Source organism: Lipophrys pholis (assembly GCF_963383615.2).
Source record: "Lipophrys pholis genome assembly, chromosome: 3".
Lineage (NCBI taxonomy): Eukaryota > Metazoa > Chordata > Actinopteri > Blenniiformes > Blenniidae > Lipophrys > Lipophrys pholis.
In genome coordinates, this window is record NC_137627.1 from 3,913,961 (window position 1) to 3,940,834 (window position 26,874).

The 26,874-nt window shown below is 42.4% G+C and overlaps 1 protein-coding gene across 1 annotated transcript in view; it reads right to left on the bottom strand.

Moving 5' to 3' along the window:
• LOC308106907 (solute carrier family 12 member 9) overlaps positions 1-11,629 on the bottom strand; it is a 69,210-nt gene extending 57,581 nt beyond the window's left edge. Inside the window, exons 1-6 of the mRNA XM_080458944.1 lie at positions 11,009-11,629; positions 8,821-8,955; positions 7,581-7,718; positions 6,107-6,424; positions 2,736-2,843; positions 840-951 (exon numbers count right to left, since the gene is read on the bottom strand). Coding sequence (XP_080315070.1) covers positions 840-951; positions 2,736-2,843; positions 6,107-6,424; positions 7,581-7,718; positions 8,821-8,955; positions 11,009-11,240 — 1,043 coding nt within the window. The 5' untranslated portion in view covers positions 11,241-11,629. The remainder of the gene's footprint in view (positions 1-839; positions 952-2,735; positions 2,844-6,106; positions 6,425-7,580; positions 7,719-8,820; positions 8,956-11,008) is intronic.
• Between the last annotated feature and the right edge of the window lie 15,245 nt (positions 11,630-26,874).

Below are 26,874 nucleotides of genomic sequence, written 5' to 3' on the forward strand. Positions count from 1 at the left end.
AAACGACTTCTCATTTCTGAATTAAAACAGGCAGGAAACAGTCACACAAGCAAAACCATGTAATTTTTGCAGTTTAGCTCCTCCCACCTCTAAACTTAAACCCCCTTTTACGTGACATTTTAAGTTCATTTTTTCAAAAATGTTTTGCGTTCACACAGCATTGTTTTGAAAATGATGCCTGTTTACATGGAAATGGGCAGAAACGCTGAAAATGTAACAAACAGAGTCCAAATAAGAACGTCTCAATGAATCATGAGTGGAATCTAATCATGAGCCATATATTTTTACTTAAAAAAAAAAAAGAAAACGCTTCAATAGATCCACCAGTTGTTAGTCACCCTGTGTTACAACCACACTACGGTGCCTCGCTGCTTTCAACTGCACAGAAATTGACATTTCCATTATTTTCTTTGCTTTCATCTACATGTGCCGCAGTCTGATTAACTGACACCTGGCGCCGGATCACATTTGTTTGGAACAAACAGTTTTGAAATGGGGCCCCGCTGACGCTCCAATTCTGTTTGCTGAAGCAGAAAATAAACCCTGTCTGCATCATCTGATAGTCCCCCAGTATTCAGCCTCATGTGCCGGAAACCAAACACGCAGATGTGTAGCTGTGCGAGACCTCAGCTGCTCTTTACAAGTGCAATCAGGCTGTTTGGATACGTGCCGCTAAAAGCCAGATTACGAGCCTTTATCGCTGCTTTTTGTTTGCTTCCTAAATGTGCGTGGATGTTACACGATGAGGACGAGTGAGATACATTCAGTGAAAGTGGTGTGTGTGGAGTGTACAGGAATTGAAATATTAAAAAAAAAGATCATGTTTGAATGTGACTGACCGGTCACAGGAGCAGGCCACCAGCACGCTGAGCAGGTTGTAGATGATGAAGGTGAAGATGACGGCGGTGATGGTGCCGCGGGGGATGGAGTAGCTGGGATTCTTCAGGTCACCTGGTAGTTAAGACATGACTTAGTATTAAGAAGCACGAGCATCTGCACCAGGGGGGTCAAACACAAATAGCAATTAGAGTGGGCGGGGCCAGCAAAATAGTGCCATAATAACCTGTAAATTTGAACAAAATCAAACAATTACTACAGAAAATTACAACAATGTCAACATTAAGCCAATTTTAATGAAACCTTCCGGTGCAAAATAAAAGTGAAATGTCCCAAAAACGTCTCTTATAGCCGTTGCATTTTGCACATTTCTACAAAGTTCCCCTGACAGCATGGCGTTGAGGCTGAAGCCAGTTTGCCATCTTTTATGGCAGCAGCACCGATAACTCAGCTTGAGTCTCAGAGTCCTGTTGTGTCTGCTGCTCGTAAGAAATTTACAAAAAAAAATTATACTTTCTTCAAGATTATTACAATTTGCTTGGTGGTTTGGCGGGAAGATTGGAACCCCGTGGACCGGTTTCGGCCCACGGGCCTTATGTTTGACACGACCGGTGTTGACTTTTACAAATAAACTAGAATGAATACTGTTAAAAGTACACATGCAGCCACATGGAACACAAAAGCGGTCAAAATAAAATGACCATCATTTGTGCATGTGCAGCTTATCAGGGGTTGCCATGGGGATGTAATTGACTAAACTAAACATGTGTACTATTTTATGCTTAAATCCTTCGAAGGTTTCTTTTAAATGTCCATGATGTCACGCAGCATGACGATAATTGAAAAAAATTGATAAATAAAATTCCCCTCAAAACAAGAAAATAATCAACAATTGGAGGTTTCACTGCCGTGGTTGATAGCAAATGCGACTCATGCAACGTTTCTAATAAAGTGCACGTTCTTATCCTCACCTGGCATTCAGACAACGCACCTGAAGCAAAACGATCCAGGAAAATAAAAAGAAAAGATACTTCCTAAGTGTCAGCATTGGCTTTCAACTCAGTCCAAATAAACTGAAATGTCACTGCAAATGTCAGGACTTCCACACGATATCAGCTGAGCTGAGTGAATCTGTTTTTTTTCAACAAAAAAAAAAAAAGAAGAAGAAAAACACAACAATAACGTATTATATGGGGCCAATGCCCTGGTTGCTAGGAGACCAGTGAGGCCGGAAATGCTCCGTGGATCAGCTTTGGGTAGCTTTTCCCTGCGGATTCCACAGCCATCAAGAGAAGAGGCAAATGCAGCAAAACCTAAAGACAGGCTGTCTCACTCGATCTGAGAAATAAGTGAGACAAGGCAGCCAATGAGCGCCGCTTCTTTCAAAATCCTACTACGAGTGTGTACTTTTTCACTTGTGGTGTTAAAAGTCTGAAGCTAGTGGCTCTCATTCACGGTGACCCAACGAGGAACCCAAAAAGACTGTCATTCACCACTTCGTCTTCCCTACAAGCACCAACTCACTTTCCTATTTAGAGTCTTTTAAAGCTAAATTATCTAATTATCTCCTGTCCAAACAGTACCCCACTGATTCCGAGATGAAGGCTCCAGTATGCATTGGGCAGTACCGTAGCGTCTATCTACACTTGACCTTTTGTTTTGTTTTTAATCTAAAACATGTCTAAACCACCAGACAGCCTTTATTAAGAAATTGCTCAAGACACTCGCAGTTTTCCCCAATAACTCACCAGATCTGAGTGGAATCAACAAAACGACGAGTCGCCTGTAAGTACAACAGATGTAGGAGTTGTCAGATTGACCATGCACTAAAACCCTCTTCTCCACGGCCGTGAAAATCCCCACGAGCAAAACACGAATGCACAACTTTCCAAACTCACCCGACATGTTGGAGCCCGCCATGATGCCGGTGCAGCCGTTGAACATGACGGCGAACACGGTGGCAAAGGTCATCATCGTTCTTGTGGTGTAATCTATGGTGTAGTCCGCTGCGGGGAGACGGAACGGAAAACAAAGAGCAGATAAGTCTCTGCAGTGCTGCTCTTTTATCAACGCCATCAGTCTTCTAAGAGAAAGTTCAATTTGGCCGGTTGGCAGACACTCCTCCACACCTGCTCGCACATCTGACTCCATCATGTTTCCGAGCGTTTGAGAAAGCAATTCACTGCAAATCTCCCCCGTTGTTTACGGAGCGCCGTCGACTCCATTCGCATGATTTATTTGTGAAAATTCAATTTGGCAGCATTGAGCCGCGAGAGACGGCCTCTCCGTCTTCTCCATTTGTGACAGCGCACCAACGTTTAAGGGAACAAATCTCCCCCCACGAGGCCGGACGTGCACAAGCGAGGATACACATTTGGATCAGTATTCCCCGACAGAACGCAGATCATGACTTGCACTTTCAAATTGGACAAATGTGATCAGCGCTGTCGCCTCGTGTTTCCATTTCCAAGTCAGAAGACGGTCTCAGGGTTTTCCTCAAGTGATTTTAACTTGATCGTAAACCTGTTTATGCCAATTCACAGGAGGAAGTGTTGGGGATCGTCAGGTTTTTTTTTTTAGTGAAATCGAGATTCAGAGAAATTTGTTTATGCATTTATTTTCAGTAGGACGGATTATTGTAAAAAATAAATAATAAAATCTGCCGCCAGCGTTGTCAACCAACACAAAGCTTCAGTCTCTGCTCTGGCTGCCTGTGTGTTGAGGATTAACTTCAAAATCTATGAATGGTCTCGGCTCTAAATACATCTCAAATTTAGTCGTACAATATGAAACATCCAGACCTGCGAGGTCCTCGAGACGAAGGTTTACGAAGTGTTTCAGAGTCGGAAGAAACAAAGTGAAGCTTTTAGTTCATATGCTCACCTGTAGAACTGACACACACATTTATGTTAAATTGGGACTAATATTGACTCATGCTTTAAAAAAAAAAAAAAAAGATTTTGCTTATTTTATAGGGTTATGTTGATAAAGTTTGCACTTTACACTTTTAAGCCTTTCATAATTGCTCTGTTTTAATGTTTAGGACCATCTTAATTACCGACGGTAAACATTCTCAATTGTCTTGATTCAATACTTTTCTTTGTTTTCCTTGTACAGCACTGAATTGCTTTGTGTCTGAATGGTGCTAAAAGAAAACTGTAAAATTGTCTTGTGCAATACATCAGGAATCATCTGTGGACTTATCCTCTTGTTTCTTACTGGTGGGGAAGTGTTTTGAGAGAAGTTTGCAGGTTTTCTCCTGCAGGTACTCTGGTTTGACTCCATGTCCCAAAAGGCTAACTGGGGACTCTTAATTGCATATGAGACCGTCTGTGACAGTCTCGGTTTGCCCTGCGATGTACTGGCAACCTTTTTCAGAGTGTACCCTGCCGTTTACCAGTCGTTAGGTATTGGATCCATTGGGAGAGAAAATGAGCGGTTAGCCTGATTACACCCTTCAAGACATAATTCACCATGAAAAACAAAAACAAAAGGTCTCCAATGGAAAAGTCAATACACCGTCAGGTGGACACATGTTTTAAGGTCAGCTTGTGGTCAGAGTCGGTGTTAAACACGAGTTTCATGTAGGTGTGCAAGAAATTGGGGCGAGTCAATGTATTAGGCCTTGTAAGGCATGATGAGAGCGACTCTGTGCCAAAGTGGCCGTGTTTGGGTGTAATAGTTTTCACGTGCCTGAATTACAGCAGTGAGCTCACTAATCACGTGAAAGTAAATCCCTGCAAACAAAGAATTACAGGAACGACAAGATCCAGAAACGTCGAATTACAAACGGATTCAGGGAAACTCTGGAGTACGGGAGCAGTTCAGGGTAGGAGAATAAGCAATGCCCTCTGCTACAAGCTGTCCAGTTGTTCGGTGTTACATTTGTAACTCTGTGGTTAGACAGGGCAACAAACTGCTCACTTGTTCAAAATTCACTCCAACACAACTCAAACGATGGCATATTGAAAGGTCCGGGGGCGTCAGGCGTGTTCCACGCCCGGCATATTTGAAGTATGACACTGATTGATTGAGGGATTCTTGAGAATAAAAAGCTGTGATGAGTAGCCTGCCAACGTTTCAGCTTAATTCCTGTTGAGCTTTAAGGTTTCCAGGAAGAAAATCTGTCCAAGGCCGTCCGTGTCCTCCCCATTGTTCATGTTCATAGCAAACTTTTCTCTGCGTGTGGGGATTCATTTTAAAAAAACCAACTGCATTGATTAGTGGCCCGACATGAAAACTACATCGTTATCAGCGTTTCTGCTGTCATTGATAAAATAGACATAGCGTTGCCAGACAAACATGAACCTTTTCAAAAATGAAAAAAACAAAACAGAAAACAATGCGTTTTCACTTGAATCATTCCAAGGTCCTGTACCGTTGATGTGGTGATAAAAAAAAACTAACTGAATGTATTCAAACCGGGCACACACCTTGACTCTCACTCAGATTAAATAATCTTTAATCGTGGGTCAATATCAAAGGCCACATTGACTTCATGTGTCCTGTTTTTCTCTTTGGGAACATTGAGCCGATTGTTTTTGAGGTGAAAGGCAAGTAAGTTCTTAAAACATTTTCCTATCGTAGGACTGCTTTGGTAATATTTCTTTAAAAGGCGTCACACAGGCCACCGCTTTGCCATTTCCTGCTCAGCGGTGTTTCCCTCTGTGCAGGTCACTGGTAATGTTAATGTTTGATGTGAAGATATTATCTTCCCACGGGGGGAGGAGCCTCAAGTCCAAACCAAGTCTAACGTGACATAATGAGGATATACGAGGGGTCATGCACAGCAACACTTCCTTGGAGACTGGAGTCGTTACGCTGAGACTGCCAGGCAACAAATGAAGACGGCAGGAGAGGTCGGATACAGTCGGAGAGGAAATTGCAAAAATGATCTCCAATGCAGTTTTGTCTTTGCGTCTTTTTTTGTTTTTCTTAATGTGAACATGTTGGATTCAAGGCCGTGTGAAAATTGCTTTATTTCATGTTTACGTGAGAAAGTTTTTGATTCTGAAAAATTTTGAGTATAAACAACAATGTTTTGAAAACAAGCTCCACTTTGGAAGCTATTTCCAGTGACTCTTGGCGCCGCCGTCATTTAAACAGACACTCAAAGCGCAACAGAAGTTTTCCGTTTCCATTTGAAAACATCGTCGAGTAAAAAGGGGGATAAATTTATATTCAGATTGTGTCGATCTCGCTCCGTACAAAGCGATTTGAACTTGTTTGTCATGAGCATTGGAGCCAACAGACCTCGGCGGGTTCTTACCCTTCAGGTTGCCCAGCAGAGTGTCCAGCTTGAACCCGGTGAAGTTGGCCGTGGTGGGAAACGAGGGGCCGGTCCCGTTGGGGAAGGAACCGAACCTCGGCAGCACGATGGTTCGGGGCGGCACGGCGAAGAAGCTGATGAAGATGGTGCCCAGGACGAACATGACCACCACGAAGATAAGGAAGGTGGCCTTGGCGTAGATGTGGGCCCCCACCAGGCACACCAGCAGGCACAGCAGGGCGACGCCCGTGGCGTAGAGCAGGGACCACCAGTAGCCCGACGGCAGGACCTGGTAGGCAGACGTGGCCACCGTTCCATCTGGGAATTTGTTGTGTCACAGTCCCCAGAGAAAAGTCACAAACTATTTGAAACAGTTTTCCGAGACAGTTCAGCTGCGTTCGGTTTGTTAAGTGATTTGACGTTTCGGCTGAAGACGGAAAAAAAACTGTTAAAAACGTGTAAAAAATACGTCGTTAAAGAATTCGTGCTCCCGAAGTAGTGATGTCATCATTTTGTCCGCGGACATCAAGAAGCTGGAGATAAAACATTCTGAAGAGTCTCGAACTTTCTAATTCACAAACACGGAACCTTTTGCAAGAACGAAGACTATCTAGTAAAAATATAAGTTGAAGAACTTTAAGCGACACGTGTGTGAATCGTGAACCTTCAACTGCTTTGACATGTTTTCTTGGAAACATGTTAACTTCGTTAATCCCATTCCAAACTCCTGTCACAGCACAGCGAGATACCAACTTAAGACTTAAAATTTCCACTGAACAAACAGTTTTCACATATTTTGAAACATGGGAGGGAGATCTCCAAGTTTTATCGACACAAAACCTAATATTTTCTAGATGGCATAAGTGTTTCCTTTAAATCAACACATACAATAGTGCCTCATGGATTATTTAAGACTTCAGCCAATTATATTGACATCCTTATGCTCACTCATTTGTAGCTCCAGAGCCATACCGTCTAATTGACATCAACTGTTCCGATTCCAAACATTTCCCTTGTTTTAATGAAGAGTACATTACAAAGATTCCGGTCTACAGATTAATGTTGGATCAAGACATACAATTTCTGCAGCAATTATCATGTATGGCTTCGACAGCTTTTCCTTTAATTAAAATCAGGTTGTTTTTTTTTTTTTATATATTTTCTTCACTTTGCAATATCAGCAGCCAGACCTGGACTCCTTGGACTCCTGGTCTTTGACATCTTGGCTCTCTCCTCTTCTACCTTGGCTTTCTTATTCTAATAGAGTGGGCTTTGTGGTTTTTATTTGCTTGATATGAACACAAAAACAAAAACAAAAAATCTTGGAAAAGCAAGTTTAATTGAGCTATAGTCTTCATTTTTAGGTGCTCGCTAAAAAGACTTTTATTGTCACGACTGTCTGACTATTCTAAAAATGTGTCTCTCCTTTAGGATTTCCCAAAATGGCTTGGAATAGAATTTGAATTAATCTTACCTTCAGGTACCCCAAACGTGGCCACAATGGCCTCCACCAGACCCAGCACATACAGAGCGCTGCCACAAACGTTGGCCAGGAAGAACATGATGCCGATGCTGCCCCCGAACTCCGGACCCAGCGCTCGGCTGATCATATCTGAGTCCCGTTAAGGAAGACGTAGAAGCTCAAGTTTCATAATAGTAGAATTGTCAGATATGAAGCTCCAGCCAGGAGGCAGCTATAATTTACTCCATAGAAATTAATAATCTCTTCCCAAACTGACAGGACAAATAACAGGTGAAACTAATGGTGTCAGATATAAAAGGCTCAGAGTCATGCGGTCAGGGGGAGTTTAATGTTGGGATTGTAGACATTTTCCACAGTAATCGTTTGGCTTTTGTGAAAATCTATACATTTTAATCACATATACTCTGCACCACAACAAAGAAAAACTTTTAAAGTTTAAACTTGAAGGTCATTATGGGACTATTTCACCGGTCCGGTCCACTCAAGATGAAAGTGCGCCCTGAACTAAAACGTGTTTTGGCACCTCTGGGTTGAAGAGTACGCTCTTTAGGAGTCCAATAAGGAGTTCTCTCTTTCTTTAGCTTCCAAGTTATTTCTGGGTGGAAGTACTCTCAAGGGAAAGTGCTAATTTCCATAGAAAACAAAGAGGAAACCACTTGCAGCTCTGCTCCAGCCACTGCAGACAGACGAGGAGGGGAAGTGGAACTTCTTTCATGTCGACTCGACCACAGACGAGCCACAAAACTTACCGTCTTATCAGCTTCGTCTTTGATAAAAAGACAGAAACGCCCTGAAAAACAACCAGAACTAAGATGGTTTTTCGGTGGGGGATTAAAAAAATAAACCCCAAAAAATTAAAAATGTACTCACTGGGGCTTCAGCAGCAATAGAAACCTCAAAAGATCTCGTCCCCATCTAGAAGCTCTCAGACAGAACTCATTCCTGGCTGCTTTAAAACAGTCCGTACGAACACGCTATAAGCATTAGTAATGGCGAGTCCAGGGAAGATTGGATTGTAAACAGGTGACTCAACTATAAAACTAGAATATGGACTGGGAGTCACGCCACTCTGCGGGCCACCATGTTTATTATTGTCCATCTACTCTGAACTATTTGCTACGGCAGTGGTGCACATACACAGTAGCAGCACTTGGGCTTATTTTTCTTTTTTTTGTGGCCCGTTTACACGGCGATGGAACCCGTGAGCGTTGGCGACCACGAGCAAGGATACAGTAGGCTCCTCCAGCGTCCAGGGCTCCGTTGGTGGAGATTGCGCAGACCGACAGCACGGTCATACAGATGATGAAGTAGGCCACCAGGAACATGGCGATGGCTTGGTACAGTCCGGCCTGTCCCACCACGAACCCTGGTCAGAGAGGAGCGCGGAATGGAACGCTGAGTCGGCAGAAAGCGGAAAGCTGGAATCGACAGGCTGCAGGCGTGCGGCACGAAGAGGACGTTTAACTGATCAACATCACTGACCATCGTGTTTAAACTGCTTTTCTACTTTATTGATTATTATAATCAGATGTTGAATTGATTCGTTTTTATCTATTTTGGGAAAAAAAATCCTCCAGTTATATAGAATTTTGCATCTTAGAATAGATGCTGTTATGAAGCACTATAATCAATTATCTTCTTCTCTTCTACCTTTTAACAAAATATCTATTACTTCTCTCGCTTTACACTAAATCTCTACACACTAACCTCCACCTGCACATCAACTTCCTTCAATTCAACGTTTAAACACTTCAGGGAGTCAATGATACTTTTAGGCTAATTAATTCGTTTCCACGACAACGTTTCACGTAAAAATGCATAATTTTTTGCATTTTTGTTTTAGTAAATTTTTACATTTATATTTAACATTTTCTAAACTATGAAATGGAAGAAACAGACTGTAGTAATTTCCAGTAGTAATTATTTGGTTTTGTAATAAAAAACATTTCTATTCCGTGTACTATGCGCCACAACATACAAACTTAAATTTAAAAGGTTATTTTCGTACCGGTCAGGCCCGCACAAGGTGAAATTGAACTGTATTTGGCCTAAACTGTGTTTGACACGGCTGCTGGAGACCAAGCCATTGAGAGAAAGGCGGAGATTCAAACCCTCTGTAACCGAGCAAAAGAACTAATAATCTCATACAAACTGGGCTCGGAGAAAGTCAAGTTTTCCTGCTTAATAAATCTGAAACGCAGCCGCGCACCAACAAAGTCATGTGTGTCCAATCAAGTATGAGACAAGATAGACTAACATTGTTTTTCACATTATCTCCACTTTCTCACACTGTGGGATCAATGAGCATGACATCTTTTCAAGTGTGTGTGTGTGTGTGTGTGTGTGTGTGTGTGTGTGTGTGTGTGTGTGTGTGTGTGAGAAGACAGCGTCACATGTTTGATAAACACCAGAATCTTATCTTTGAGATCAGAAAAGTTAGGAAGGCGGCTAAAACTATATGATTTTGACGTTTTCAAAGCGATCTCCCATGAAACAAGTTTTGTTAAGCAACACGAACCCATTTCGATTCGTTTTGACACGATAGTTTGATTTGCTCGTCTCTTTTTTTTCCTCTTTCTTCTTCCGTCGTATCAGTGACCAGGGTAGTTAAAGCTTCCGTAGTTTCACATCCACAATGAAACCTCTGTGAGTTCCTGTGCATACCAACATGTTACAGTGTGAGGCTCCACTGTGTGTGCCCCTCTGTGTGTGCCCCTCTGTGTGTGTGTGTGTGTGTGTGTGTGTGTGTGTGTGTGTGTGTGTGTGTGTGTGTGTGTGTCTTGCATGGTTGCAGCAGCTGACATCTCACGAGACAGAGGTTAAGGAGAGAGGGGGGGGGGGGGGGGGGGGTAAATACTAGAAAACAAGCAAAAAGGTTAAAAACCAACGCTCTTGATGGCTGAGACCAAATCACCTGCCGCCTCTTTTTTTAGTGGGTGCCATGGATGTTTAGAAAAAAAACTAACAAATAAACAAACAGAAGTTGTGTCTTCTTGATTTAATGTACAAACTTGAGGGATTTAATGAAGATAGGGTCAATGAGTTACAACTTGTGTGTGTGTGTGTGTGTGTGTGGGGGGGGGGGGGGGGGGGGTTGATTTGTTGGGTTTCTCTCCTGTTAGAAGCACCTAGAAATGACTGTGTTGTATAAATGAAGTTGAAATTGAAAAGAAAAGCTCACGTGTGAATGAGGAGGTGAAACCTTCCCGGTGTGTTGAGGTTTTAAAGGTTTAGACTTTAAGCTGCTTTTACAGAAATATGTCCTCGTGCCAGTGCTGTGAACCTTTACAGAAGCCATAAACAATTAGAAATAAAACCGATAAGGTTTTCTTCTTCTTCCAAGGCGCACAGATTGATTCAGATTAGCGCGAGCATCACCTGCCGGGCCGCTCACGTGGGAATCACCTGGGCCGACTCACCTATCCGGAGGAAGACCACCACGCTGAACATGGACAGCAGCGTGGGCACCACCACGCCGAAGAAGATGGAGAGCTTCTTGGGCTGCTGCTGCTGCTGCCGCTGCATGGCGGACCGGCCCCGGGAGCCTCCCGGGGGTTGCTCCGGGGCCGGGCCGGCCGGTGGGCCCCGCGGCTCGGACTCATTGACGCTGGCGGAGAGGCGGTAGTGGAGCAGCGGGGTCCGCTCCGTCATAGTGACAACCGACCCGGAGCGGCACAACTTCCAACAAGACAACCCCCGAGAAAAAAACCCCCCAAACTTGACAACTAAACCCGGGAGATTCCCAGGATGAACTCGGAACTCGTAAGAAGACTTTACCGTTTCTGGAGTTTCTAGTAAAAAAAAAAAAAAAACCCAACTTAACGAGCTACATTACAAGTCAGGAAACAGCCGCTTTACTGGTTAAAAAAAAGACTTAAAACACAAACACAGCGTTAAACCTACATAGTTCTTTAAAAAAAAGAGAGCGGGCCTTTCGTGAGTCGTGCAAAATGTGGTTTTAAACTCGGATAAAGTCCCGCATCCAGAAAGTGCTCCCGTTTGATTCTCCATACAACCGTTCAAGGATTATCATGTGACGCAAAGACGTCAAGCACGCACACTGACGTGACACACATCCGATTGGACCTTCAGTATAGAAGCCGGGGACGCATTAAAATACAAAAACTACTCTGAGTGCAATTGAGGGATTACACTTGTCTGAAAAATGTCTAAAAAATTTATTTGTTGTTTTTTTTTTTTAAATTCCGACATTTTTCTCTGAATCTCACAATCCGATTGAGGTCAGAGCTTTTTTTTTTTTTAAATAATCTAATTATTGTCAGAAATGAGATTTGTTTCCCACAGTAGTTGCACAATTTTTTTCCAAATCAGATTAAAGTCCAAATCCAGTTTTTGTCCTTAGGAAATCCGACTTTTTCTCTCAGAATTTTGACTTAAATCCTGCAAATTATGCACTTTTACCGAGATCAAATAAAAAAACCCTGCATGTTTTAGTTTGGTGTGTGTGTGTGTGTGTGTGTGTGTGTGTGTGTGTGTGTGTGTGTGTGTGTGTGTGTGTGTGTGTGTGTGTGTGTGTGTGTGTGTGTGTGTGTGTGTGTGTGTGTGTGTGTGTGTGTGTGTGTCTTTACTTCAATAACATCAGACTGGCTTCTCTGGGCGAAACATACAGTGGAACACAAAAAAAACCAAAAAAAAAAATACATGCTCTTAATTTGTAGTCCCTAATTCAGCTTTGAATTTTGTTGCGTCCCCAAAAACTGTAAAACGACAAAATTTTATGTTAAAGATAGCAAATCTGAATTTTAAAAAAACCTGTTATTTGATGCTAATGCTGATACTCTCATTGTGCCATCGCTCAAGTCTCGGTTTGGTTCTTGGTGCTGCTTCATGTCTGCTGTGTTGAATATACACAAGGCCCATGACCCGGATTGGACCCTGAAAGGCGAGTTGAGGCCGTTGGAGCCACGTGTTTCACACTAAACCACTCGTTACTTTATCTTTCTTTCCCATATTTCCGTCCCTGTTTCTTGTCTCTTTTTGATCAGTTGCCATCTCTGTGTGCAGCCACTTTGCAATGTTATCATGATTTTGTTTCTTTCTGTCGTTTTTTTTTGTATCTCTGTGGGTGTTTGTGTCTTTTTAGTCCGTTCTATGTATCTGTGGCTCAATGTGACAAAGGCCAAGGAGCTGGTGGTGGACCTGAGGAGAAACAGGGTGTCTGTTTAACCTCATATTCTATTCCATTCCCGGCTGAGCACATTAAAAGACAAGCGTCTTATTTTGAAACCAAAGCACCACACTTCCTGTCCATGCGGAGCCCAGTACAGTTATTTGGAGCCGCTGGGTTTTGCAGCCTCTTCCAGCTTCAGCGTTTCCAGCCCGTGGTCTTCAGTCACATGATCAGGCTGGCTGGACCAATCAGAGCGCTGCATTTCTCCCTGCCACCTGCTGACAGGACCCCCATCATGTCAGGTGGGACAATCGCAGGTGATTTTAATAATAACTGCACCATTATGGATGTGAAACTTGAAAGTTTGGGGGGAAAATGTGAACGTTGAAAAATCCGACAGAAAACTGACTATTGAAGGAAATTTATTCTTTTAAAAAAAAGAAAAAAGGTGCTTCACAGTACTGACTGGCTGACTTTATCGTAGAATGCGAACATATATGAAATAGGAATATGGAGATAATATTCTAAAATAGTTTTTAATTCCACCTACATTTATTATCATTATTTTAGTTTTTTTATTTTTTATTTATATTTTATATTATAATATATTATTTCTAAATTTGGGGTATAAAAACATAAGGCCCATGGGCAGAAACTGGCCCGCAAACCTACAAAGCAAATGTTAAATAATTCAAAGACAAATATTGACTTATTTTTTATTTTTATTTTTTTTTAACTAATTTCTTTTGAGCAGGGGACACAACACAACACTGAGACCCAAGCTGAGAGATCGGTGAAGCTGTCATAAATGATAAGTACCTTGTTGCCTACAAACTAGCCTCAAATGGATAAATGGGTGGATGGAATACAGTAACGGCGTCGCATCATAGTGACAAATATCTTTGGTTCGACTCCAGGATGGTCCACTGGAGAATTTTCATCCTGAATTCCATAAAGCGTCATAGCAAAGGCGTGGATATCACTTTATGCTTCAGTTGCACATGATTTACATACAAACATTACTAAATACATACACTCACTACTATAAAACTAATATGGAAACATGTTTGGATTCGAAACATTGATTTTCTCCAAATCGAAACTACAAAAACAAATATGGAATTGTGTTTTGAATTGTTTCACCTTCTTGTGTTGACATAAATCAACTCTGTACGTCACCAAAGTATCTACTGGAGGCCAGGTCTCCACAGGAAAAAAAAAAAAAACTTTCAGTTTAGCTCTGGATCCTTATTTTCAGTGTAAAGCACAGCACACTGCAGCTCACCGCCAGGACCTGCAGAGGGCGCTGCAAGCATAGTTTTGGATTGCACATTATAGCACTAGTCCCCCAAAACAGTTCATATTGTTATTGTATAGACATTTTGCAGACATACAGTAAGTACCTGCAAACATATAAAGATATACGTTGTTGATATTAACTATTTAAAATAAAAATCAACCTGTCGCATGAAGGTCTAAATAAAAGAAAGAGAGAGAAGGAAAGAGTGTTGATACTGTGAACATGTTTTAGAATAAGTACACAGACACCCACGGTTAGTTGCTCATTGAAGTGCAGGTGGTGTTTACACACCTGCACTGGTGACAGACCATCTAATCCAGGGGTGTCAAACACATTTCAGTTCAGGGTCCACATACAGAGCAGTGTCCTGTTGAGTGTGCCGGACTGGTAAAATAATGCCACAATAACCTTTAATTTTAAACTTTAAAGTTGTTCTTCTTTGGGGCACGGAGTATACATAGTGAAATTATCTATATTTTCACAATATCAAACAATTCAATTGGAAAATAACTACAATTGCAACATAAAACCATTTTTTAATGAAAACTTGTGGTGCAGAATACAGTGAAATGCCCCAAAAAATGTCTACTTAAGCTGTTCCATTTTCACAACCTCCCCCTGACAGCGTGGCTTTGAGGTTAATGCCAGTTTGCCATCTTTCATGGCCGCATCTCCGATATCTCAGCTCGGGTCTCAGTGTTGAGTTGTTTTACTACTCTTAAGAAATTTGTTTTGAAAAAAAAAAAATCAATGTTTTCTTTGAAGTTACAACAATTTGCTTGGTGGTTTGTCACATTGGATTGACGCCTCTTTTGGCCCACGGCCTTATGTTTGACATTTCCGGCCTCCTGCGTGAGTTCACCTGGTGGCCACCGCTGCTCATTGCATTTAGCTATATATACTCAAATAAATGGTCAAACGTATCCTGCTGTCTCGGGACCTTTTTAGACAACCAAGGTCAAGATCAAAGGACCGGGAGGAACCAGCAGCCCCAAGGCCGAGTTCCGTCACCCTTTAACCAATCAGGCGACGAGCGGCCTGTCGAACAACCAATCACGGAGGAGAGCATCTTTTGCAGCATCATCGTTGACAATTTTCACTTCCTGTAAATCTCATGAAACAGCTCTGCTTTCACGTAACTGTCTGCAAATTCAAAGAGCGGAGAGCAACTGGTTGTGAACTCGCTGACGACTGCTGAGAGTTGGACAAGACCTCCGGTACATGCATTTGTCCCGGCGTCTAAATAATCATGAAACGTGTAGAATTACGCCCCAAATACGTATATCGTCCACGGGACTGTGTAGGAATGTGAGGAAGTTTTACTCAAGCACATTTACACATTGGTGGTGCTTCTACCTTGAGTATTTCCATCTTATACAAATGTATATTTCTACTATATCACATTTGTGAGGGGAATGCTGTGATCTACTGCGTGTCAGCAAGCTTTAGCTACTCGTTTCTTTACTTGTAGACCTCCGATCCAAGCTAAAACGTCTACTACAATGCAACAGACTCATTAATACAGCAATTATAGTCATTAAAAAATAAATAAATAAATATATATATATATATATATATATATATATATATAGCTCAAAGGAGTTCATCTCAAAGCTAGAATAATATTATTTACAATTAACATGTTGCTTATAAACAGTAGCTCTGCCTCCTCCACGACCTGACGTCCTCAGAGCATTAAAATCAGTGCAGTCACGAGGCAGAAGTTCACAAAAGGCACTGGACTCACCGACGGCCATCTACGGAAGAGTTTTAGGGCCACTGAAGAAAAAAAATAATAATTCGGAGGCTGAATAAAAACAAAAAACCTTCATGCTCTTCAGAAAAAGTCGAAAATCAAAGTCAAGATTTATTTTTTTTTTTCACGGAGAGACGTCAATCCATCCCTCATCATTTGCCCGTCGATGTGAATTCACATTAAATCACTTAATTCTGACTATATCGGGTTGCTTACTGCTTATGGACGTGTGATTTTACACAGGAATTCCTTGATTAATAAGAACATTTAAATAAGCAGCCCGGGATCCGTGCCTTTGTCCTTCGCACTGGATGAACTTCCGCGACGGAACCAGGCAGCAGGCTGCTCTGTCTCTTCTGGTCCTGATACTGATGATAACTGCTCCGTGTTTATGAGCGACATTCTGTCCTGAAGCATCTTTTCATCACTTCATTAAACCGCCTGATGCATTTTGAGGAAGCAGTCACACGCGCTGGCCTGTCGATGGACGGACTTTTTTTTCCACCGTGAAAAAAAACAATCTCGACTTTGATTTTCGATTTTAAGCGAATTAAGGTTTTTTTTGTTTTTGTTTTTTGTTTTTTTAGCCTCCGAATTAATTTTTTTTCTCCAGTGGCTCTAAAACTCTTCCGTAGCCATCCATGTCTCCGTTATGTATAAAAGAAAATCCAATCCTTGGGAGGTAAAGAATAAAAGTCTTGTTGGCTAGAGATCGAGCATTATCCAGAGCCATCCGGACTGGGTCTGGACCTGGCGCATGAGCCGACGGTGGAGCACGAGCGAGTGGCCGCAGGTTTTTGCAATTTCGCCCCGCGCTCTCGACTGAAGGGAAGGGAGAGGCGACGCGCAGGCTGCCCTTCATCCATGCCGACCACAGGAAGCAGGACGGGACGAAGCCATCTTCTTCTTGTCAGTGAAGAACGCTGGCTGTGAAGACTGTGGTGAAGGGATGGTGAGGGACCGCCCGTTGGAGACCTGGTAGGTGAGGAGGAAGGAAGACAGTGACGAGCGTGGGGCGCTGGGGGCGGGGCCCGGAAGGTAAACAGTTAGGTTGAAAACAAACGAAATCCAACAAATGTTGCATCTGGTTTGAACTTTTTACAAACATGATGACTGTGCCACCACTGAGATGCAGATAAATGTGTGTCCTTGGTAATAAAAGTACCTGTAATTTCATGTACAATGTACAACTGACAATGCAGCAACAGTGGTGAATCTATTACTGATGTGATGCTGAAGTACAGCAAAGAATTAAGAACTCGGCATGTGAATAAAATGTGTCTGCACCTTTTCCAGTTTCAACACATATTCAAAAACACAAATGACACATATTTGAGTGGTATTTTTCATTTATTAAAACAGAACTGGCCATCAAAGAGCATACATACATGCTTTCTTCATAACAAACCTTCTCTTCAATGCATAGATGTTAAGAATGCCAGAGCTGGACACAGTCCACCACCTCAACTCAGGACCTGAGTCACTGTATCTTTAACAAAGAACAATATATTGATATTATGGACGATTTCTGAAACATACACTTTCAACAAAAACACTGGGTATGACATCACTGGGGGTGACTTTCATCTGATGACTTTGATCCCAAGATTAAAGCAAGATAACAGCACATGATGTCATCAACTTCAAAGCAAGTTGTCATCAACAACAAAGCGTGATATAGTGTGTACAAACAAGAGACCATGTTGGATCAGCGAACACATCTCAATTGTTCCACTGCAAAGAAGTAGTACTCGCTGGCACAGAAGCTACCACACTGATAGTCTTATTTAAGAACGCGTATAGTCTTATTTAAAACACTGATAGTCTTATTTAAAACACATTTTAGAAATGGCACAAAGGTACAATCTCGGAGACGGAGAAGGTTTCAAACAGGACCCTCCCTGTGATTCTTACCCAAGCATTACTTGTGAGATTGCAGTGCTTAAATGCCGTGTCAATGAACTCATGAAGTCAAGGCAGGAAATACTCCAGGTGGAAAATGCTTCCAACTGCCTGGAATTACAGAAAATTAACGAGGAGCTGAAGGAAAAACAATTCAGACTGGAGAGTCTCCAGATGGTTCCTAAAGGGTTGGACGGAGACAGACAGAAGAACACTGAGGCGTCCTCCGACAGACACTCAGCTCAAAGGACAAAGGAGGACTTCAATCAAGAAGTGGTCCAGCTGAAGGAGCAGCTCGCTCACAGTCAACAAGACAACACTAAACTCCAGGAGAAATTTGAGCATACCTATGTAATGATGCAGAGCACCTGTCAAGAGCTGAATGACTTGAAAAGACAGAAAGAAGAGGAAATTGGTAAGAGGGTTAGGAATTCCAGAGATCTGATCGAGAGGTTCCAGCAGCTGGAGGAGGAGAGAGACAGGCTGCTCTCTGAGAAGGAGAACCTGCTCAATGAAAAGGAGAACCTCCACACTTGGTGTAATACCCTGGTGGCTGAGAAGGAGAGCCTCCGCAGTCAATACATGACAGTGCTGGCTGAGAAGGAGAGCCTCCGCAGTCAGTACACGACAGTACTGGCTGAGAAGGAGAGCCTCCACAGTCAGTACACTACAGTACTGGCTGATAAGGAGACACTCCACACTCGGTGTAACACCCTGGTGGCGGAGAAGGAGAGCCTCAACAGTCAGTACACTACAGTACTGGCTGATAAGGAGACACTCCACACTCGGTGTAACACCCTGGTGGCGGAGAAAGAGAGCCTCAACAGTCAGTACACTATAGTGCTGGCTGAGAAGGCAAGCCTCGACAGTCAGTACACTACAGTACTGGCTGAGAAGGAGAGCCACCACAGTCAGTACACTACAGTACTGGCTGATAAGGAGACACTCCACACTCGGTGTAACACCCTGGTGGCGGAGAAAGAGAGCCTCAACAGTCAGTACACTATAGTGCTGGCTGAGAAGGCGAGCCTCCGCAGTCAGTACACGACAGTACTGGCTGAGAAGGAGAGCCTCCGCAGTCAGTACACTACAGTACTGGCTGATAAGGAGACACTCCACACTCGGTGTAACACCCTGGTGGCGGAGAAGGAGAGCCTCAACAGTCAGTACACTATAGTGCTGGCTGAGAAGGAGAGCCTCCGCAGTCAGTACACGACAGTACTGGCTGAGAAGGAGAGCCTCCGCAGTCAGTACACTACAGTACTGGCTGATAAGGAGACACTCCACACTCGGTGTAACACCCTGGTGGCGGAGAAGGAGAGCCTCAACAGTCAGTACACTACAGTGCTGGCTGAGAAGGAGAGCCTCTGCAGTCAGTACACGACAGTACTGGCTGAGAAGGAGAGCCTCCGCAGTCAATACACGACAGTGCTGGCTGAGAAGGAGAGCCTCCACAGTCGGTACACGACAGTACTGGCTGATAAGGAGAGCCTCCGCAGTCAGTACACTACAGTACTGGCTGATAAGGAGACACTCCACACTCGGTGTAACACCCTGGTGGCGGAGAAGGAGAGCCTCAACAGTCAGTACACTACAGTGCTAGCTGAGAAGGAGAGCCTCCACAGTCAGTACACGACAGTACTGGCTGAGAAGGAGAGCCTCCGCAGTCAGTACCCCACAGAACTGGCTGAGAAGGAGAGCCTCCAAGCTGATGTCGTCAGGCCAGAGGAGGCCAACCAGGCTGTAGAGGAGGAACTCCAGGCGAAGAAGAAGAAGAAAAGAAGCTTCTGGAGGCGACTCTTCAAGAAGCACTGAACAATGGCGGCAGAGAGAAGAAGGCCAGAGAGACTGTGGGAGAGGCCAAGAAGGTTTCAGAGGTCGAAGAATTCCAAGACAACAAAAGAGTCGATCCAGGGAAGGAAGAAGTCACCAAAAGACGAGAGTCAACAACACAACACTAAACTCCAGGAAAAATTTGCAATGTACCAGCTCTCCTGTCAAGAGCTAAATGACATAAAGACCGAAAGGTGAGGACAAGAGGAGGGTGAAGTCCAGAGGTCTGGAGGAGAGGCTCAAGCAGGTGGAGGAGGAGAGAGACAGGCTGCTCTCTGAGAAGGAGAGCCTCCACAGTCAGTACACTACAGTGCTGGCTGAGAAGGAGAGCCTCCACGGTCAGTACACTACAGTGCTGGCTGAGAAGGAGAGCCTCCACGGTCAGTACACTACAGTGCTGGCTAAGGAGGAGAGCCTCCACGATGATGTCGTCAGGCCAGAGGAGGCCAACCAGGCTGTAGAGGAGGAACTCCAGGAAGGAAAGAAGAAGAAAAGAAGCTTCTGGAGGCGACTCTTCAAGAAGCACTGAACAATGGCGGCAGAGAGAAGAAGGCCAGAGAGACAGTGGGAGAGGCCAAGAAGGTTTCAGAGGTCAAAGAATTCCAAGACAACAAAAGACTCGATCCAGGGAAGGAAGAAGTCACCAAAAGACGAGGAGGTTGCTGTGGGACGGCTCATTTCTACTACCTCCTGTGGCAAAGACATCCAGAGCAGACTCCTCAGAAACCATGAATCCAGTAGAATTCTATTCTATTCAAGGCAGACATGGGACTAGTAGTTCTGTAAGATATGATGGAGTCTGGTTGTTAAGAGCTTTATAGGTTAGAAGGAGGATTTTAAATTCTATTCTAGATTTAACAGGGAGCCAACGAAGAGAGGTAAGTATTTGACTAATGTGATGTCAGATTGTTGAAACGATCTATCATTTCACCATAAAAGCACCAGATTTGGCACACAAGTGCTTCAGAACCTCCTCTCCTGCTGGAGGTGACAGATCTGTCTGTCCTGCTTGTTTTAGTTCCTCCCTGCTTCAGCATACCTGAGTCTAATGATGATGTCATCACCAACGTTGTGAAAAAGCCCAATAACGAGCCCCTCATTGCAATCAGGTGTGCTGCAACTGGGAGGAGCTAAGCGCTGCAGGACACCCCTGGTCTAGTGGTCTCTTTGCTCAGTGTGTATTGTTCCTGTGAACTCATTCCCTGTTTGTTCGGTGGAATATCTTTGGTTATTCCGCCGTTATTGATGTTGATATTTGCTTTTGATGTTCAAAATAAAAAAATTAAAAAAAATGTATTGAAATGAAGTGTTCAGAGCTTAACTATGAAGGCACAATTGCCAGCAGAAAAAACCAAAACCCTACAATAACATCTTCTTCTTAATTCAGCTTTCACCTGGATGACAACAACAGACACTTAACATTTTACAAACATTTTAAAAACACGTTTCTCAGAGGTTACTCGAGGTGCTTTATGACACCTGAAATAATCTCTCTTGGATAATCAATTTTACAAAACAATCTGATTGAAAAGTGTTAGAAATAATAGATCTTCTATTCATAAAACCAAAATGAAACAAAAATAAAAGCACTCTTTTCAACGCCAGGTCTAATAAAGTGGATTTTATTTTTACACTGACACAACGGAAACATTTTTTTCTTTGACTTCTTCTAAAATGCAGCATTTAGTGTTTTGCTGCTCTGACGTCTGCTCCTTCAGCTTCCTGGGGATTACGCAACACACAACAAAGTACCGTAACGTTCTGTGCAAAAGCGTCAGTCAATTTAAATACATGCTTAATCATGAAAAAACTCTACATTTTCCTTGAAATTACATAATCTAAAAATATAAGTGAGTGAAAGAGAACATTTGCTGACCCATTAGCATGTTTCTGCAGAAATGCAAACTCGTGCTTTTTGAGCAGGTTCGCGTGGTGAAAACATGCGGCTTGAGGTCCCGTTTCCACGACAACGATTCAAGTGAAAACCCATCGTTTTTGTGCAGCAACGTTCTGAAAACAATGTCCGTTTACATATAAATGGCAGAAGTGCTAAAAACTATGTGGTTCTCCCGTAGGGCCGCTACTGCATGCTGGGTTTTTTTTTTTTTTTTTTGTGTGTGTGTGTGTGTGTGTGTGTGTGTAATGAAACCACACACACACGCGGGCAGAGAACAATACGCTATAAACATTACCAATGGGAGTACACGGACATTCATATGACAGGGAACAAAGTTGGATTCTGGATTTTCAGTGGTCTGGAGTCCAGCTGTAGAATAAGCGGACACCCAATATACCATGAGAGTTTTAGCATTTTCACTTGAAAACATTGTTGTGTAAATGGAGTCCTAAAGCCTTATCCTTATTCCACTTTTATAGTCAACATTGGTAGTTTTATATCGATCAATTCAACATCTCGTCTGCGGGTTACTCTCGATCGTGTGAACAGTTACAGCACATTGCTTTCTGCACACGTATACGTTTGTCCTCATTATAAAAACAACCAACAGCACCACTTTGTGGCCTTGCTTGCTATAAATACATCCGTTTCAGAATTTCTGCCGTTGCTGTTTAAATGCAAAACGACGTATCGATTAAGTAATTGTAGCATGTGCAAGTCCCTCTTAGAAAAAAACTATCTCCCAACTGGTTCAGTCAGTTTGGAGCTTCGATACCACAGCATCCATGTTTGCTTGACGGCTTCTCTACAGGCACAGAGGTGCAGCATTAGCGGGCGTTTCACAGCAGAATGACTGAAATTAGATCTGAAGCAGGGATCCGCAACCTTTATGATCGAAACCGCCATTTGTGTGATTTTCTACCAAATCCAATTTACCTGGAGATGCAAAACACAATTAACCTCTAAAATTAGGCTGACACCGCTTCTTAAGTTTCATGTATACATTAGTATGGAAATATTTACAAACACTGTGTCTTATGTTGATTTTATGAAGTTTCAGTTAGAATTTATCATGGTAAACACTTACATTATGTTTTCAGCTATTTCTGTACGTGATGATTTTAGTGTTTTTATTCTTCTTTTACAGCATTTTTAGACAATTCTGACATTTTAGAATTGACTTAATACTTTATTAATCTCAGAGGAATATTTCTTTAACCATTGTTCCACACAGAATAAATAGAAAGGAAGTTGAATATCAAAGGATAAAAATTAAATAAGTCATTTTAAATGTTGATATGTACAAGGCTTAATAGTGACTAGTATAAGTCACAGAAAGGGTGAAATTAAACAAAACACAGTCAACACTATTTACAGGGATCAGTTCTAGTCTTATGGCCACATGAAGGAAGGACATTTTTACTTCTTTTAACCATTTTTATCTCTTTTCTCATCAATTTTGCTTGGTTTATTTTTTTTTCATTTTACAAATTACAGTCATTTTGAAAATGACTGCGGTGTGTAAATAAAGTAAAAATAAGAGAACAATGTTTGTTTAGGTCTGATTCAGTGAAAGCCTCAAGGAGCCACTTCCAAAATGTGGCGCCAGAGCCGCAGGTTGCAGACCCCTGATGATCTACAGTCTTGGTGAACGTTTCACTGATGCTGTGAGAACAGAGAAGCTTTCAGTTCTTGAAGAACACAAGACATTTCCCCCACGGTCCTGCTCCTGGGAAGGTCTATTTGAATGATTCAAGTTCATGCGTCTTTCTTCTCACCAAAATGTCTCTCGATCAGTCCAACTCTCTAGTCCAGTTTGACGTTTCCTAACACACTTGATCCTGATGACGGATGACGACACTGAGGACCCAGCTGAGGTACTAACGGGAGTGTGGCATCATGGTCCAAATTGTCCAATGAATCCATTTAGGACCAAATACTCGCAGTTGAAAAGCCGACCAAAGTGGTGCTTCACCCCTCTGCTGATTCCTTCACCCAGGAATGTCTCCACCACCTCTCCACACTCGTTTCTTCATCTTTTCTTTCAGGCATTGTAATCCTCTTTGTCCCCATCATTCTCCGTGTCCGATCTGGCATCACGGCCTCCAAAATGCCCATTCGATAAAATAGTCATTTCAAGTCCTGTGTTTCTCAGCAGATGCTGCGTTGGACGTCAACAGCGAAGCGATCCAGCTTTCCTCTGAGGAAGCGTCGGTACTCTGTCAGCACTTGGGTCAGGTCGGTTGGGCTGGAGCAGTTCTGCACTTCAGGAGTGTGGTGTTGTCGTCCTGTCAAATGAAGCAGGGCTGGTCAGATATGTTGGTTCAGCTGTTTATTTGTGACATTTGATGGGTATGACTGTTTAAACATTGTCCTCAAAAACTGCATCCCATTATGTCCAAAGGGGATTTTGAGTTAGTTTGTCCTTAATTGATTAAAAAAAAGAAATGCACTGAAAAATTGGAAATAATAGCGATTGCAAGACTAATTTCTGCCTCGTGAAATATGGTTCCCTTGTTAATGCAAATAACTACTAGAACAGACTACAAGAAAAGCACCAAAAAGTGAAATGAGTGAGCAAATTTCACATTTTCAAAAAGTTGAATTTGTAATTCTGCTTCTCATTTTTGTTCCTTCTGCTTAATTGAAGAATGGTTTTGTGCTAACGACAGTAAATGAACAAAAGCAGAGAAAAACGTGCAGATGGAGCTGTAACATCCTGTATGCTTATCCTCATGGCACAAGTATCTTCTCGAGAGGAAGTAAAAGCGTACTCGAATTCTTGTTTTCTTTTGCATTCCTACATTAAAACATTTTTTTTTTCTTTTTTTTTTCAAGGTAACATGATGCATTGTAGTGAAGTTCCAAACATAAAGTGACAACATCTTAAAGGAGCCGGCTGAGTGTCAAGCAGGACACAAAAAAGAGAGAGTGTGAGGCTGTGCAGTACATGTGTTTGTGCAGTTTTGGCTGTGTGACAGGCAATAAATAGTACATTTTTTCATGGTACAAGCCAAGTTTTAATGGGCCTATACATGCATACATGTGCACAACAGCTTACACACCCAATGAACTGGCAAATATCCAATCCCTGTGATTACGACTGGAGGTTGAAATATTTTTTTTACATCGAACCCAACTATGATTGTTTGACAGGGTATGACATTTCATGGCAGGAACTAACACTGAGACCCAAGCTGAGAGATCGGTGATGCTGTCATAAATGATAAGTACCTTGTTGCCTACAAACTAGCCTCAAATGGATAAATGGGTGGATGGAATACAGTAACGGCGTCGCATCATAGTGACAAATAACTTTGGTTCGACTCCAGGATGGTCCACTGGAGAATTTCCATCCTGAATTCCATAAAGCGTCATAGAAAAGGCGTGGATATCACTTTATGCTTCAGTTGCACATGATTTACATACAAGCATTACTAAATACATACACTCACTTCTATAAAACTAATATGGAAACATGTTTGGATTCGAAACATTGATTTTCTCCAAATCGAAACTACAAAAACAAATATGGAATTGTGTTTTGAATTGTTTCACCTTCTTGTGTTGACATAAATCAACTCTGCACGTCACCAAAGTATCTACTGGAGGCCAGGTCTCCACAGGAAAAAAAACAACAACTTTCAGTTTAGCTCTGGATCCTTATTTTCAGTGCAAAGCTCAGCACACTGCAGCTCACCGCCAGGACCTGCAGAGGGCGCTGCAAGCATAGTTTTGGATTGCACATTATAGCACTAGTCCCCCAAAACAGTTCATATTGTTATTGTATGGACATTTTGCAGACATACAGTAAGTACCTGCAAACATATAAAGATATACGTTGTTGATATTAACTATTTAAAATAAAAATCAACCTGTCGCATGAAGGTCTAAATAAAAGAAAGAGAGAGAAAGAAAGAGTGTTGATACTGTGAACATGTTTTAGAATAAGTACACAGACACCCACGGTTAGTTGCTCATTGAAGTGCAGGTGGTGTTTACACACCTGCACTGGTGACAGACCATCTAATCCAGGGGTGTCAAACACATTTCAGTTCAGGGTCCACATACAGAGCAGTGTCCTGTTGAGTGTGCCGGACTGGTAAAATAATGCCACAATAACCTTTAAGTTTAAAATTGAAAGTTGTTCTTCTTTGGGGCACGGAGTATACTTCGTGAAATTATCTATATTTTCACAATATCAAACAATTAAATTGGAAAATAACTACAATTGCAGCATAAAACCATTTTTTAATGAAAACTTGTGGTGCAGAATACAGTGAAATGCCCCAAAAAATGTCTACTTAAGCTGTTCCATTTTCACAACCTCCCCCTGACAGCGTGGCTTTGAGGTTAATGCCAGTTTGCCATCTTTCATGGCCGCATCTCTGATATCTCAGCTCGGGTCTCAGTGTGGTGTTGTTTTACTACTCTTAAGAAATTTGTTTTGAAAAAAAAATAAATCAATGTTTTCTTTGAAGTTACAACAATTTGCTTGGTGGTTTGTCACATTGGATTGACGCCTCTTTTGGCCCACGGCCTTATGTTTGACATTTCCGGCCTCCTGCGTGAGTTCACCTGGTGGCCACCGCTGCTCATTGCATTTAGCTATATATACTCAAATAAATGGTCAAACGTATCCTGCTGTCTCGGGACCTTTTTAGACAACCAAGGTCAAGATCAAAGGACCGGGAGGAACCAGCAGGCCCAAGGCCGAGTTCCGTCACCCTTTAACCAATCAGGCGACGAGCGGCCTGTCGAACAACCAATCACGGAGGAGAGCATCTTTTGTAGCATCATCGTTGACAATTTTCACTTCCTGTAAATCTCATGAAACAGCTCTGCTTTCACGTAACTGTCTGCAAATTCAAAGAGCGGAGAGCAACTGGTTGTGAACTCGCTGACGACTGCTAAGAGTTGGACAAAACCTCCGGTACATGCATTTGTCCCGGCGTCTAAATAATCATGAAACGTGTAGAATTACGCCCCAAATACGTATATCGTCCACGGGACTGTGTAGGAATGTGAGGAAGTTTTACTCAAGCACATTTACACATTGGTGGTGCTTCTACCTTGAGTATTTCCATCTTATACAAATGTATATTTCTACTATATCACATTTGTGAGGGGAATGCTGTGATCTACTGCGTGTCAGCAAGCTTTAGCTACTCGTTTCTTTACTTGTTGACTTCCGATCCAAGCTAAAACGTCTACTACAATGCAACAGACTCATTAATACAGCAATTATAGTCATTAAAAAATAAATAAATAAATATATATATATATATATATAGCTCAAAGGAGTTCATCTCAAAGCTAGAATAATATTATTTACAATTAACATGTTGCTTATAAACAGTAGCTCTGCCTCCTCCACGACCTGACGTCCTCGGAGCATTAAAATAAGTGCAGTCATGAGGCAGAAGTTCACAAAAGGCACTGGACTCACCGACGGCCATCTACGGA